This window comes from Oncorhynchus tshawytscha, linkage group LG03, assembly GCF_018296145.1.
Source record: "Oncorhynchus tshawytscha isolate Ot180627B linkage group LG03, Otsh_v2.0, whole genome shotgun sequence".
Classification (NCBI taxonomy): Eukaryota; Metazoa; Chordata; class Actinopteri; order Salmoniformes; family Salmonidae; genus Oncorhynchus; species Oncorhynchus tshawytscha.
The window spans coordinates 10,263,790-10,280,182 of NC_056431.1; the positions used below are offsets into that span (position 1 = coordinate 10,263,790).

General features: G+C 43.3%; 1 protein-coding gene across 1 annotated transcript; it reads right to left on the reverse strand.

The window, feature by feature from the left end:
- Nucleotides 1–4,259: 4,259 nt before the first annotated feature.
- Nucleotides 4,260–14,705, reverse strand: LOC112244321 (IgGFc-binding protein-like). The gene is made up of 16 exons (XM_042309685.1): nt 14,684–14,705; nt 14,310–14,364; nt 12,591–13,817; nt 12,039–12,379; nt 11,345–11,918; nt 10,651–11,255; nt 9,918–10,488; nt 9,161–9,759; nt 8,526–9,069; nt 8,174–8,370; nt 7,807–7,945; nt 7,332–7,660; nt 6,638–7,211; nt 5,892–6,493; nt 5,209–5,770; nt 4,260–5,019 (listed from the first exon to the last, which is right to left on the reverse strand). The coding sequence occupies exons 2-16, from the start codon at nt 14,353–14,355 to the stop codon at nt 4,595–4,597; spliced, it is 7,335 nt and encodes a 2,444-aa protein (XP_042165619.1). The 5' UTR covers nt 14,356–14,364; nt 14,684–14,705; the 3' UTR covers nt 4,260–4,594.
- Nucleotides 14,706–16,393: the final 1,688 nt, after the last annotated feature.

Sequence of the window (16,393 nt, forward strand, 5' to 3'; positions counted from 1 at the left end):
TCGATTTCTCAGCCATGCATGATGAAGAAACGGGAGCTATTTCGCCTACAAAAATAATATTTTTGGAAAAAAGGAACATTTTCTATCTAACTGGGAGTCTCCTGAGTGAAAGCATCTGAAGTTCTTCAAAGGTAAATTATTTAATTTGGTTGCTTTTCTTATTTTCGTGAATGTTGCCTGCTGCCAGCAGAGCCTAGCATAGCATTATGCCATGATAAACTTACACAAATGCTTGTCTAGTGTTGGCTGTAACGCATATTTTGAAAATCTGAGATGACAGTGTTGTTAACAAAAGGCTAAGCTTGTGTTTGAATATATTTATTTCATTTCATTTGCGATTTTCATGAATAGGAAAAGTTTCTATGGGTATTTATGTCCGCTGCGTTATGCTAATGCGTTTGAGGCTATGATTACGCTCCCGGATACGGGATTGCTCGTCGCAAGAGGTTAAGCTAATTTTATTTATGGTAGTGCACCTTACCTCAGGTCATTTCGGACCTGCCCAGTTATCGATATATGTATATTGGTCATACAAAACCCAGAATGAATCTGTTTGGAATACCGTCAGTTCCCATCATTGATAAATTCTATAACTTAGAACATCAAATCAACGATATCTTAAAACCTTACCCACAAATTCAAAAATAGAGGCTACTGACCTTGTCGCAGACTGGGAAAAGCAATGTTGGTTGGATCTAGTCACCATTCCTGTCAACCTGGGGTGTATACCGGCCTGTTATAGAGAGCCCCAATGTCAGGGGACAGGACTTTGCTTTACGGCCCGCACGTGCACGGTTCTCGGCTTGTTACCTTTAGATGACAGGGACAGATATTTAGATCCGGCTCGAAGGACCAATTGTTAGAGGAATTTAATTCCTATATGTTCATTAACCAATTCAATTAAAACACTCAAGAATTTGTAAGATCCTTATTTGCATAAAATGGACAGAGACCAGTCTCAAAATTAATCAGTAGCGTTTATTTCCGAGAGCTCTGAACATAATCACATGTACATTAGTTTATATACCACACATAACGTCATGTCTTACGAAAATGTCCCTCCTCCTCCTGGATCATGACAAAACTGTTTATCAATTCCATTCCAACATACATATCGCTTATCATATGCTATCACATGTTACACAATCTACTGCAAGCCTAACGTTTTCTACCTGTTATCGGTTTCACAGTGGTCACAATTTGTCTGTTAACACTTCCTCTTTGCCTATGTAGAACCATTCTTTATCAGGGAGGATAGAATTCTATTAGCTATAATTCTACGTTAAATGTATACATTATTTAGTCATTATTGATAAAAAATCCTTCAACACAGTGTTAGCCAGCGAGCTGTCGTGTTTGCAAGTTGCAGAACCACTGAATTCTATTTTTCAAAGATGTGGCAAGTTTAGAGTCGTTGTTTTGCACGTGTTGCTGTTGGATAGGAATGAACCTTATCACCTGATTATTCAACATTCACTTTAACAGGTAAAGCCTGTCAGCATCCGTAGCATGTGGATTGCCATTTAAGGCATCCTCTATGTCTGCTAGGAACGTCTCAGTGTTGTTTGGCTGGCCTGGAATGGGGTCAAAGGTGCGAAAGTTTTTGACAATTTTGTCAAGGGTACCCTGCCAAGTGGCGAGGAGTCGCCATATTACCCTGGGCCGAATGGCCGAGTGTCGCACTTGATCCGGCTTCATACTGTAACGATGTGCCCTGAAAGTCGGGAAGCAAATTCAGGGAGTGAGTGTTTTAATAAACAAACACAACATAATACAAAACAAGAAGCACGAACATTGCACAGACATGACACAAAAACAGAAACAATAACGCCTGGGGAAGGGACCAAAGGGAGTAACGATGGTGACAGGTGTGCTCCATAACATGCAGCCTGGTGACCTGGAGGCCGCAGAGGGAGCACATGGCACGTACTTATCTGACATGATTTGCAGGTAGAGGTTTCGAGTACGGAGCGAGAGATTCAGTGATGAGATATCCTCCGCTTGCTTGGAAATCAATACTTCCATCATCATCACCTGAGTACTCTCATCATTCAATTGGTCAGTGACTTTAATGAGTTCTGCTGATTTGGTCATTGTGTTCGTTAACTGATCATCTTTGTTCTGCAGCATTTGGACTAGAACATTGTTACTTTGAGTAACGTTCAACAAAACTACATGCATGTTATCAAGTTGCATGCTCTTGTTTGTAGATAACTCGTCAGATTTATTTTTCATTTAACCTTTATTTAACTAGGCAAGTCAGTTAAGAACAAATTCTTATTTTCAATGACGGCCTAGGGGAAAGCACACAGATAATCCAGTGTCTTCACAAGGTCCTTTTGCTGTTGTTCTGGGATTGATTTGCACTTTTCGCACCAAATTACATTAATCTCTAGGAGACAGAACGTCTCCTTCTTGAGCGTGTGGTGGCAAATCGGTTCAAATGACATCCAAGAACTTTGAAAATCAATAAGGGACAGTGGGTTAACTGCCTGTTCAGGGGCAGAATGACAGATTTGTACCTTGTCAGCTCGGGGATTTGAACTTGCAATCTTTCGGTTACTAGTCCAATGTTACTAGTCCAATGTTCATCATGTTTAGTTTTGGCTAAATCGAGTTGTTCCTGTAGAAGATGATTTTGTTCCCGTAGAAGACAATTTTGTTGAACAGTTTGTGCTCGTTCGTCGTCATAAGATTTTGCAATTACATTTAATTTTTCAAGCTGTTTAAAGGCACAGCCAACTTTGTGTATGTAAAGTTCTGACTTGTGATACAGTGAATTGTACGTGAAATAATCTGTCTGTAAACAATTGCTGGAAAAATTACATGTGTCATGCACAAAGTAGATGTCCTAACTGACTTGCCAAAACTATAGTTTGTTAACAAGAAATTTGTGGAGTAGTTGAAAAACGAGTAATAATGACTCCAACCTAGTGTATGTAAACTTCCGACTTCAACTGTACATAAATCTAGATTTACCTGATATTTTCAGGTGCACACCCAATGATCCTGTAAATCCCTGAGGGGTGTGATTACTTGTATTTGACTTAAATCTGAAGAAAAATCGTCCACTGTCATCTTCAGTCACATTGTTGAGTTTCAGTGTGCAGTTATTGTCTTGATCATAAAACTCTTCTTCCATTGTATCTTGTCTCAATCAGTCCAGATGTGTTATATACTCCATCTCCTTGCTGGGAGCCATCTAGTTTTGTATTGCCTCTCAGAGTGAACCATATCCTTCTTCTAACTATCGGGTAGCTGGGTAGCTTTGGTTGGTTGGCTGTGGAATTGTTGTGGCTGTTGCAATTTTTTCTCTCTCCAAAAAGCAGAAGTTTGACAGTCATTTCAGCTAAATCAATGTTTTATGTTGACATCAGTACTCCTACACCAGTCCCCTGTACTCAATAAGAAGAATTCGCCTGGCCACTGCTGGTCAGATAACACAGCAGAGATGTTGGTACTACGTTCTTGGATCAAAGATTGTATTGATGATATATTTTCTGGAATACTACTCTCCTTCCTACAGGACTAAAGTTGCTATGCACTGTCAGTATAGTCTAGTTATCTATGTTAACTCTACTCTCCCTGCCAGGTACGTTTTATCTTTGTTTCAGTTAATAATATCCATCAGTGTTTTTTCTCATCACAAGGGCAATGATTTTTTCAATCGCGGTTTTCAGGCACACTGGCCCAGAACTGGTCTGTTTGGTACCATGACAGGGACAGGACTACCGTTATCTGTGCATCAAAAAGCTCATCAGTGGAATTTGACTGTACATACATATATTTGACTGTACATACAAACTGATTTGTGTTATTCTGCATTAACACCCACTGGGCAAAACCTGGTTGAATCAACGTTGTTTCCATGTCATTTCAACCCCCCAAAATCTATATTATGACATTGAATCAACGTGAAAAACTAATTGGATTTGCAAAAAGGCATCAATGTAAGGGGATTGTCTTTTTTCACCAAACTTTTAACCTAAATCCAACGACATGGTGACGTGTTGTTGATTTCATGTTGAATTCACATCAGTTGACAACTCGCAAGTAATAATTCAAAACTAGATGTTGAAATGACATCTGTGCCCAGTGGGCAGGGGCAGTATATAATATGGCATGACATATACAAGATTAATATACTCAACAATTTTGTTTGAATGAATTACTTGAGAGGTTTTGAGTTATCTGATTAAACCAAAACTGTAGTAATTCCACCATTACTACTAAATGCTGGATAAACAGATGACACAGACTCATTTTGCTGCAATATGTTTATTATTAGGCTTTTGAAAGTTGTAAAGGATAGACACAGATACACGCGTACAGAGATAATCTCAGTTTTAGTAGTACACAAGTATGGTATTATATTTGGATTATAATGAATACAGTTCAATAACAATTCCATGCATGAATACTCAATCCCTCACAACATTATATGGTTCGGAATATGTTATCACATACAGAAGGTAATATTAAGGTAATTTTGCGATTTTATGTTGAAATGCTTTAGCCTACAACCTGGACATGAAAATAACGTTTTTAAAGGATATTTTAGAGCCATGAGATCTTATTTGAAAATGTAAATGTTCTAGCCTCCAAACCTGATATGTACAGGTTTAACATATTTTTTAAGAAGTTTTTCGATCCATGACTGGTTGTTTGAATCTGTGCTACTGATAATGTAACAGCCCCTGACCCCCTTCACCACCGCACACGTGGTCTTCGGACCGCAGGGCGCCACCTCACAGGCCATCTCGCCGGAGTTACAGCTGCAGCGGTGGTGGCAGTTCTCCTTGTAGAAGACCTCGCCGGACACAAAGTAGCGACCCTTGTGGTGACAGCCACAGTTCTTCATGTGGACACACTTGTCATCACTCAGCAGGAAACCAGGTTTGCATTGACAGCCCTCCCCTGGAGGAGTGGTGCATCCTGGGGCGGAGGTCATGGAATAGCATGTGGCCGGGCACCCGGAGGCCGAGAGGCTGTAGACACTGTTCTCTGGACAGGGGAGGTCTGAAAACACACAGGGAGAAAGAGAGGTCTGTGGAATCAGTTACAATTTTAAAGTTTCAGGATTTCATTTAAAATGTAGGGTTTAGAATTTGCAGTCTTGTTTTACTGTCAGATTCCTGTTTTAAAGAATTTATGAATTGCGACTCATCATAAACCTGAAGATTAGTGATACAAAATCAGAGAACTTACGGCAGAAGTCTTTACTCCTCCAGGCACCAATTTTACCTCCCTTCTCCTGACACTCTTCCACATAGTTGGTGATGATGTCACAGGCTGCCGTCAGTAGGCCGTTGTTGAGGATCATGTCATAGATGCAGTCTTCTTTGTACTCATCAGAGTCCACTCTACCAATGCAGTCTCTGAGGGGACCACTCTTATCCACAATGACATCACAGGCGCTGACATATTTGGGCTTTATAAGGGGGATGTCTACAACGGCACAATCTTTGCACTCGTGGGAGCAGCCCGGTACGTCAGCTACCCAGTAACTGTTTCCAAACTCCTTGGGACTCATGGGCTTTTTCCCGTTGGGCAGAAGCAGGTCGTCATCAGGGTTGTCATTGAAGTTGCCACAGAGACCACAGATGGCGTTGTGGTAGGTGCTCGGGACCTTCACCCTCACATTGCTGGACCAGTCGAAGGAGACCTTGAGACCGAAATGAGTCTCCAGAACAGCAAAACGTCTGTTTCTGTAGATCTGAATCTCAGTGTTGTTGGAGTAGTATGGCAGAGGTGTCAGGACATCGTCCACCTAAAATACAGTCCAGTGAAAAAAGAGAGTGGATTTCCATAAGAGCGATTTTTTTCTTCAAAACAATATATTATACAAAATAGTTAATAACAACAACTAGTAAAGGACCTGTATTACTCACCAGGACTTTGCCGTGATAATCACCTGTGACGGTGTAACTACTTCCCAACACAATGACAGTCACCACCTTGGCGTAGGAGACTCTGGTGCTGCCCCTGTTGTTGTTCTCCAGGGTCACCTCAAAGCTCTCCAGATCGGGATCTTTGGAGCAGACCCCCGCCAGCTTGTAGATACAGTTTCCCTGGAAGTCGAAGCGCTTCCCATCAAAGGTGCGGAAGTGGGGGTCCCCCTGTGCTGAGCAGGTCTTGAAGCTGAGGGGGTAGCAGTCCTGAACCCCATTGACCACTGCACAGTGCTCACTAACCTTGCACTTCCTAGGCATACACACCACCTTCTGTGTGGCTCCGTCGCACACACACTTACTCTGACATGTGTTGCCCTCCCAGAAGGTTTCTTCGGGCAGGTAGTAGTGGTCATTGTGTGTACAGCCACACCCTGTCTCCTTGACGACACAGTGTTCACCGCTGAGCACGTAACCCTTGTCGCACTGGCAGCCCTCCACACAGACTTTGGAACAGATCTCTGGGACATTGAGATCGGCACAGGTAGCAGGGCAGGTAGTGCCACATAGCTCATAGTGGCTGTGGTATGGGCAGTCCAGGGCTGTTCGAGTTAAGAATAAACAAACATCACAAATGTAGTCCTAATACATTCTGCAAATGCACAAGTTGGTCTATCGTGTCATTATACACATTTAAGAATGTTTGTGTTCCTAAATGTGATGTTTTGTTATAGCTGAGAACTTACGGCAGTTGGAGGCCTTTCTCCACAGTGGTGAGACAACAGTCCCAGCCTGCTGACATTCGGCCACGTAGTTAGCCAAGGCCTCACACAACACCTCCTGTCGACCCTCATTCAGACACACATCATAGAGGCAGTTTGAGGCAAACTCCTTCACCGGCACATTCTTATGACACTGTTCAAATGGGCCCCCTCTGTCTGTCATCAAACCACAGTACTTTGGTCCAGTGTAAAGTGCCCGGTCTGCATCTGAGCACATGGGGCAGTTGCTGTTACAGACGTGCCAGCAGAATGGGTCACCGTCGGCAACACTCCAGGATGCCACCCACGCCGTGGTATTTGATGAAAGCACACCTGCGGGAGTGGTGAAGTCATCTGCTTTGTTACCATTGTAGTTGCCACAGATGCCACCGAGGTTGTTGTAGTAACTGCTGCTGATGGTCACCATGAAGAGGCTGGTCCAGTCAAAAGTTATCTCCAGGCCAACAGCTGACTGGATTGTCCCTCGAATACCAGACTCTGTGATTCTGATGCTGTCAGACTCCAAACTCAAAGGGAGGGCAGACCTAATGCCATCAATCTGAGACGATAGAGAGATGAGGATTTAAAGAGGACTTAAAGCAGATGGGGAGCATAGAGGATTCTTACATTCAACTTCAACATGGAAAATCTGTATCAAGTATAACTGGACGCCACCCACCTCCACTGTCCCTCTTTGGCCACTGAGAATGGTGATCCTGTGACCACTCAAGTCTATGTTGGCTGACTTGATGAAGGAGCCCTCGGAGTTGCCGCGCAGCTCGTTCTTGGTCAGGATGCTGAACTGAGGCAGGGTGGGATCTTTGCCGGTCGTATTCACCAGAATGTAGGAGCAGGTGCCCATGAAGGAGAATGGCTGGCCGTCGAATGTGCTGTAATGAGGGTCACCGAACGCCCAGCAATAGGCCTTGGACTGGGCCACACATACCGCCTTATTGTTCTTCACAACACAGTTTTCCTTCTCACGGCACTCAGTATCCTCACAGGGGTCTAACAAAATGGGTATTAGAGATGTTAACATATCTTGCTCATTGCAATATCAAAATAGAAACATCAACAAAGTCCATAATTCCACATCCAAATGTACTAACACAAAGCCATATCTGTTTGGTTGCATTATTTTTCATGTTTTTTACCTGTGCTGTAGCAGTCCATGACTCCATTCTTCAACCCACATTGCTGACCCTCTTTGCACTGTGAGTTCTTGCAGGTGAATACTCCTGCTGCACAGCTGCAGGTCTCAGAACAGTTGCCAAGCCTCACAGACTGGCCAGACTGAAAACCAGCAAAACATGTCAGTGATATCATTGAGTGTTTATACTATGGTGGAAACCTTAGGATGATTGTAAAACAATAAATATTGACCAAGAATAGAGATTGATTATATATTTTTTGCATTTAGAATAGAACAGATATAGGCCTCTTATTGTAATAATGACTTTAGTATATTATTGTATTTGTGGGATATGAAATGGCAATTTTTGTCAATAAATCATTAATCACCTTGTAATAGTGTCCATCAACCACACAGCCACAGTTCTCCAGTAGGACGCACTTGCCACCATCAAACACAAAGCCGTCATCACACTGGCAGCCCTCCTGGCATAGTGGGCATTTGGGAGACTCACTCAGAGAGTCACAGGTGGAAGAACAGGTGTCGGCACACAACTCATAGTGACTGTTAGCTGGACACGTCAGAGCTAGAGGACAGATGAAAATGGGAGGAGATGCATGTTATCAAAAAACTTAAATCAGCTTCAATTGTTTTTCAGCAGAGCATTAAGTCAGAGAAATATTATACACTAAGATAAACCAGGTTAAGGTAAATCAACTTTCAATATCAAAATTTACTCACGACAAAACTGGTCAGATCTCCAGCTGCTGACAAGGCCACCGGATGCCTGACAGAAAGTCACATACGTCTGTAAGTGGCGGCACAGGGCATCCCCACCCTCTCCCTCCTTCGTGCACTCCTCAAAGTGCTCTCGTGGTGGCACAACAGCATGGCATTGGGCAAATGGACCCTTGGGTGACTTTATGATGCTACAAGCCGGCGGGGGTCCACTGGTGGGAGGACACTTCAAGCCACCGTCACATCCTGTCTGACATTTGACCCCTTCCTGAACCACTAACCACCCCGCTGCAAACTTCTCCACAGACGGCTCCTGCAGCCCACTGGGCAACAGGAAGTCATCCTCCTTCTTGTCATTATAGTTGCCACAGAGACCACCGGTAACACCTTTGTAAGTGGATGGAAGCTGTATGATGGTGCCAGCAACGGTGTCGTAGGTCACCATCAAGCCAAAGTCTGTTACCACGATGATGTTAATGCCGTTCTGGTAGGCCCTGACCTTTCCATCTCCGAGTGACAGTGGGAGATTTGCTGTAACGTCATCCACCTGTGAAAGGAGGAATGATTGAAAACATCCGTTTTTCTAATCAAGTGTTGCTTTTTAATACTGAAATGAGTAGATCAAGACAGAAAACTACCGTTATTTCCCATATAACTCTGGGAGACATAGATATCTTGTATTTGTAGGCCTGTATTTCAACCCTCCTGGTGACCATTGCATCATCAATCTTGGTCAACTGCTGCACTGACACAACAAACGGAGCCATCGATCCGTCTTTCTCCACAACCTCCAACATTTTGTACACACAGTCCCCGTGTAAGCTGAAGCAGCTGCCATCGAACGAGTGGAATCTCCTGGCCCCGCTCACATGGCAGGTGCCCGTGCTCATGGGTATACAAGCCTGCACCCCGTCTTGGACCTGGCACTTCTCATTGGGACCGCAGGCAAACTTCACATTACACTCCATGTGTCCATCCTTTTTACACACACAGCGCTCTTTGCACTGGCTGCTGGGGAAGAACACCTGGCCCATCTGGTAGTATTGGCCTTGGTGAATGCAGCCACATTCAGCCAGTGGCACACACTCGCTGTCGCTCTGTATGAAGCCGTCGTCACAGACACAGCCCTCGGTGCACAGGGAGTTCCAACAGCTCTCAGGCTCATCGAGGCCACTGCAGGTCTGGGGGCAGCCTGAGGCACACACCTCATAGTGGCTGTTGACCTTGCAGGAAGATGCTACAACACATTAGGTCAAATATGATACAATTGAATAATGTCGGGAACCAGGAGCTGTTAGCTAGACAAGCCACTTCTGACTTATTGTAATGACCATAATTGTTACAGTCGTTGTTTTGAAATACACATTTGATGAGGTGTGTCTATGCACTACTTACGACAGAAGCTGTCTGATCTCCACTGTTCCACCTTGGCAGGGGCATCCTGGCAGGCAGTGGTGTAGGTGCTGAGGGCGTTACAGAGGGCAGAGGCATGGCCACGGTACATACACATATCAAACACACAGTCCTCATAGTACTCTGTGGGGTCCACCTTGGCGTGGCAGTGCTTGAACGGACCGTTTTTGTCTGTGATCCTGCCGCAGTACTTCCCTTTTTGGTAATCAAGCATCAGGCTGTGGTCACATGTGGGGCACTTCTTGCCGTTGCAGTCACTGGAGCAGCCAGGGTCGTTCCCCACTTTCCAGCTGTCCCCAAATACTGTTGGGGTGTTGGCAGCGCTCTTGTCTGGTTTGAGGAGGTCGTCGTTCCGTTGGCCGTTCCAGTTTCCACAGAGCCCTCCGATGAGGTTTGAGTAGGTGCTGGGGAGGGTTAGGGAGACGTGGCTGTTCCAGTTGAACTTCAGTGTCAGGCCAAATTTGGTCTTCACCACCCCGAAATACCCACTGCGGAAGATGGACAGTTGGCCATCTTCTACATCAAATGGCAAGTTCACATACTGGTTGTTGACCTGGGAAGATAGAAAGAAACATTGATGAAACACGAAGGATGATACTGTCCTGATATTTCCTCTTACATTAAGTAGTATAATCATAAAAGCTCATTGACCAAGTAAACCCGGAATGCAATTATGTCATTCATTTGGAATGGATAACATTTTAAGGTAGCTTACCAATACTTTGCCAGGGTTGTCCCTACTCATGGTGATGATGTTTTTGAAGACAATGACGGTGACTGTCTTTGTGTAAGACACTGCCGTGTTCCTCCCCCTATTCTGATTCTTTACAAGCACCTCAAAAGGCGCCAGAGACTTGTCATCTTTGCTGACCAATTTGGAGAGAACGTAAGTACACGTTCCCTGGAAGTCGAACCTCTTGCCATCAAACGTGCGGTAGTGGGGGTCGCCTGAACCTTGGCAAGAGGCATAAGATGTTGGGTAGCAATCTCTCTTACCACTCTGCAGGCCACACATCTCTGACTTCTTGCATGCTGTTGCTTTGCATTCAACCTTGGCTGTTCCTGGATTGCATTCACACTGCTTTGTGCATTTGTCATCTTCCCAGAACTTCATTCCAGACGGGTAGTATCGTCCTTCATAAGAGCAGCCACAGCTCTCCTTGGAGACGCATTTGTCTCCACTGAGGACAAAGCCCTTGTTGCATTGACAAGTCTCCACACAGGGTTCCTTGCACTTTGCTTCGGCATCTAGATCTGAACAAGAGGCAGGGCAAGCTGTGCCACACGCCTCGTAGTAGCTGTTTGACGGACATTCCAGTGCTGCAAATGTGAAATGAGAAAATATATTTAAATAATGAAATGTACAATCTAAAAATCTGCATGAAATGTCTGGAAAGAAGAAAACTCACAGCATCCAGTGATTGTCCTCCACTCAGGGCTAATTTTGACCCCCTCGGCCAAACAGGCATCATTGTAGCTTTTCATGTTCTCACAGAGGAACTGATAGATGCCTTTATTGATGCAGACGTCATATACACAGTTGTCCATGAACATGCCTGGGTCCAGGACCTTGTGGCAGCTGGCAAATGGGCCGTCTTTTTTGGCCAAGAGACCACATAACTTCTCTCCCTTGTATTTCTGTTGGAGAGCCGGAGTGCAGCTAGGACATTCCCCTTGGCAGTCATCATGACAGAACAAGTCGCCGTCTTCAGTTCTCCAGCTCTGGGCAAACTTCACCACTGTGGGTTCCTTTTTACCTTTGGGGTTAGTGAACTCGTCATTGCGATCCCCGTTGTAGTTCCCACAGAGCCCACCCAGGGTGCGGAAGTAGCTGCTGGGGACAGTGATGTAGAACTTCATGTTCCAGTCGTACATAACCTTCAGGCCAAAGTTTGTCTTCAGAACAGCATAGCTGCCACTATACACCACCGTTAGGTTTCCTCCGGCCAGGGTCACAGGCAGGTAGACATTCTCACCATTCACCTAAGAAAAGATCAATAAGCATATGTTGAAATACCACTCAGTTCACCTCCTGGGTTGACCAAATTTACCATGGAACCGACCCCAACTCTGAACATTTCCCTCTGGTCTCTTGTTACTTACCTCAACCTTCCCTTTATGCTTGCTGATCACAACAGTCAGCCCATAGACCGTGACTGAGACTCTCCTTACGAAAGACACCCTCTTGTTCCCTCTGTGGTTGTTCTTGGTCAGGACAGTGAACGGGATGAGGCCAGGATCAGATTTAACAACCGTGGCCATGACGTAAGAGCAGGTGCCCTGGAAGTCAAATCGCTCCCCATCAAAGGTGAGGTAGTGGGGGTCGCCCACGGCCCTGCAGGTTGCTTTGGAGATGTGGACACAAACTCCCTTTGTACATTCTTCCTTTTCTCTGCATTTGACTTTCTCACATGGGTCTTTTGGTGTAGTGGGTGGTGCAGTGCCTGAGTGAGAACAGAAGAAACATTCAAGACTAACTCTAGTTTTCATGCAGTGCATTTGTTGTGTTGTGTTGCGATATATCTTTTTGTGTTGCGTTGCATTGCGATGTGTTGCGTTGCATTGTATTGTTTAAGAGTTGTCCTCTTTAACAGGGGATGTGTCGAGGGGCAGTTGATAGGCCAGTTAAGTGCATGTGTCAAATAAACAGCTTACCTTTGGAACATACTCCTGTTGTAGCGTAGCCGTCTCTTGGCATGCCACCATAAACGTAAACAGCCATGAGGGAGTCGCCTTTGATAGAGAAATGCTGTTGCTGCTCTCCCAATGGAACATTTACCCACATGTACTTAGGGTCTGAGTTGAATGATGTCCATCGGAGAGATTTCACACAATTATTTTTCTCACAGACTTTAACAGTCTTGATCCCTTCCCCCTCAGAGACAATGACCAATGTGCTCTTGAATTTGTTCTGCGTGTCCACCGACCACTCTTTGGCTAGATCAGACGTTGGGAGGATGTTGGTGAGGAATGGATCGTAGGGCTTGTTGTTGCTGAAGTACATCACCATGACCTTCTTATCACTTTTGATGATCAGCGGATATTTGGGTTTGACAGAAATCACATACACCTGCCCCTCATTCAGCTCTTTAGCAATGGATACCTTTCCCTCAAAGATCTTCACTAGAGTGTTGTCCTCTGAGGCCACAATGTTCACAAAGTCTGTTGATTGGGTCCTGTGCATGGAAGGAACCAAGTAGTTGGTGGAGAGGCTCTGTACTGGTAGCAGTTGTTCGTAGACGTGATTGCAGCGGCCTCCATCTGCAATGCACTCGTGTCCCCCCAGGACTGCCACAGGGTGCTTAGCTTTTACCCTGGTCCCAGTGAAAGTGGTGTAGCTTTGGTAGAGGTAGACCTGGTATGGGTCCATGGTAACAATCACCGCCTGTCTTTGCTTCCAGGAATCCACGCCACTGAGATTAATGTTGGAGACAGGGATGATCGTGATCTTGTTGGGCTCTTTGCCATTGATAATAGACATAAGCTTGTGCATGCTACTAGGACCCTCACCGGGAGAGAAGACCACATAGTCAGTACCCAGCTGGTCAGTCGGGAAGACCACACTGCTGTCTCCGGTCGAGAACTTGTAGTTGAAGGCCACCACCGAGATGTCAGAGTTGGAGGTGACCTGCACTGTTTTGGTGGAAGCTCCTGGACCCCCAATTTCAGCGGTACCAGGTATGCCGATCCATTTGGTGTTCTGTTTATCTATTTTCACTGAGGTCGAGAAGCCGATTGCATTGACCTGAATTTGAACAATGGCTGGATAATCCTGTGTGGTTATGGCCAGTTTAAGACTCTGATCATGTTGGTAGCTCAGCAAATAGTTAGGCATAAAGGCAGTAATGAACTCCCGCCCCACTGGGCATGATCCACTGACCACTAAACATAAAGGAAGAAAGACAATTTTACAGATGAGCACCTGCATTCGTTTCGCAACCATTTGGGTACTGCAATATACATTTAATAATGAAACATATACTATAGCTTAAATACAGTACAATTGTCTTGCTCCGACTGCTCTTGCTGAATTCACTGACTGTCAAGTGTTCATTTAGTAAGGCACAAAATAATTTGTTTTTGCTTGAATTACATATTCGTCTAGAATTAATTTTTGTGTACATAACAATACACATGCTGTCGCTTCCCCCTGCATAGCTTTATAACCAGTATTACATGTCTATATAGTGTGCCTTGCAGAACAAACAACATAAATGTACTATCTAATTAGAGGAGGCTAGAAAGATTTAATTTGCCAAGCTACTGTATGCTTATGTTTCCCCATCATGTTAGATAATAATAAATTATCAACTTGTTCAATTCTGGTAGTGATTACATGACATGTAATATTGACAAGTAAACTGTGATTCTTACCTCTGAATAGGGTGACAGCCACACAAAGCAGGAAAGTTGGCCCCATGGCTGGAAACTAAAATGCACAGTCAACAAATGATATGGAAAAAATGGAAAATGGATGTAAAAACTAAATCAGTTTTGTTTTAGGTTAGATTATAGAGTAGCTACTGACAGGAGAGAAAACATATATAATTATTTTTATATCCATCAATAAATTACATTAATATTTTGTAAATATAAATGAGTTTGCATTAATACATTGTACATGTATCTACAAAGACAGGAAATAGTTTATTTCAATTCACTTTCATCTCCGTAATAATTTGGTCTTCAACTGATACTATTCACCAATATTTCTAATCCAAAAGACTGATCTGATGTCCATACATTACCTGTTGGTGGGACCATGAAGGATATAACAGACAGGGAGGGATGAGAGGGTGTTTTATATTGTGAAGAGGATGGATTTTAAAAAACACATCCTTGACAAAATATTGAATTACCGTGTATGCATGACTGTAATGTATATATTGACAACTGTGTGTTAAAGTGTCCATCTAACCAAACCTGTCACACCCTGACCATAGTTTGCTTTGTATGTTTCTATGTTTTGTTTGGTCAGGGTGTGATCTGAGTGGGAATTCTGTTGTGTGTCTAGTTTGTCTGTTTCTGTGTTTGGCCTGATATGGTTCTCAAGGGGGCAGGTGTTAGTCATTGTCTCTGATTGGGAACCATATTTAGGTAGCCTGTTTGGTGTTGGGTTTTGTGGGTGATTGTTCCTGTCTTTGTGTTTGTTACACCAGATAGGGCTGTTTTCGGTTTTTCACGGTTCTTGTTTTTGTATATTGTTCTATTTTCATCTTTATTAAAGATGTATCTAAATAACCACGCTGCATTTTGGTCCGCCTCTCCTTCAACAGAAGAAAGCCGTGACAAAACCATTTACATAGTATTTTTCCTTATAAACAATACTTTTAAAAGAAATTGGAAACAAACATCTGTTTCATAAAATGTTACCTCAATCTACCTCAAAATACATAAAATAAAAAATGTATTTAAGCAGGTTTATCCCGTTTAGATTTTGTAAGAGAGACCTGGTAAATAATATTGCCAAACATTTTTCCTAGACTCATTGAATATGGCCTACTGACCAGAAACAATTATTTATTTTTTTGCAATAGAATATAACTTTAAAAAAGATCCCACTTTATTATTACGTATTACATAATGTTAATATAGCAGCATAATGGAACTAGTGTGGGTAGTTGTTACATGGTACTGTAAACTATTATACCTCTTACAATGTATGTAAACCATGTAATTATTATATGGTTTTTAGCATCACTATGAAGTGATGTAAATAATAATTTGTTCTTAAGTAACTTGGCCGGTTAAATAAAGGTTAGAAAAAACTTAATAAAAATTGGGACCATATAAAATAAAGTATTTTCAAATTATTAAAAATATCATGGGTGTTTAATTAATTGTTTTATGGAATTATTTAAACATGGATTACAAGAAGTGCTCATCACTTACACATGGATGTTTTAAGTGTATGTCAACAGAACATGGCTTAAGTGTATGTCAATAGGAGTGTAACAGTCTTCATGTGGTGAAGGAGAGTCGGACCAAAATGCAGCGTGTAGATTGCGATCCATGTTTAATGAACGTAAACACGAATAAATACAAACACTACAAAACAAAGAACGTAAATGAACGAAACGAAAACCGAAACAGCCTATACTTGTTAAAACTAACAAAGACAGGAACAAGGACACTAAGGACAATCACCCACGACAAACTCAAAGAATATGGCTGCCTAAATATGGTTCCCAATCAGAGACAACGATAAACACCTGCCTCTGATTGAGAACCACTCCAGACAGCCATAGACTTTGCTAGATCACCCCACTAGCTACACTCCCAATATATACACACCACATACAAAATGCCACACCCTGGCCTGACCCAATACATGAAGATAAACACAAAATACTTCGACCAGGGCGTGACAAGGAGACGGGCGAGGAGAGCTTACACAAACCATGGATACCATTACGGAAACATTGTTATTGAAACAGGATATGAGAGGCAGATCTTAT

Bases quoted from the DNA above. Each gene is read 5' to 3' on its own strand.
- LOC112244321 (XM_042309685.1), bottom strand. From the start codon at position 14,355: ATGGGGCCAACTTTCCTGCTTTGTGTGGCTGTCACCCTATTCAGAG. The intron at 11,256-11,344 runs GTGAGTTTTCTT...TCACATTTGCAG, and splicing joins GAGGACAATCACTGGATGCT to CACTGGAATGTCCGTCAAAC. The intron at 8,371-8,525 runs GTGAGTAAATTT...TCTGTCCTCTAG, and splicing joins GAGATCTGACCAGTTTTGTC to CTCTGACGTGTCCAGCTAAC.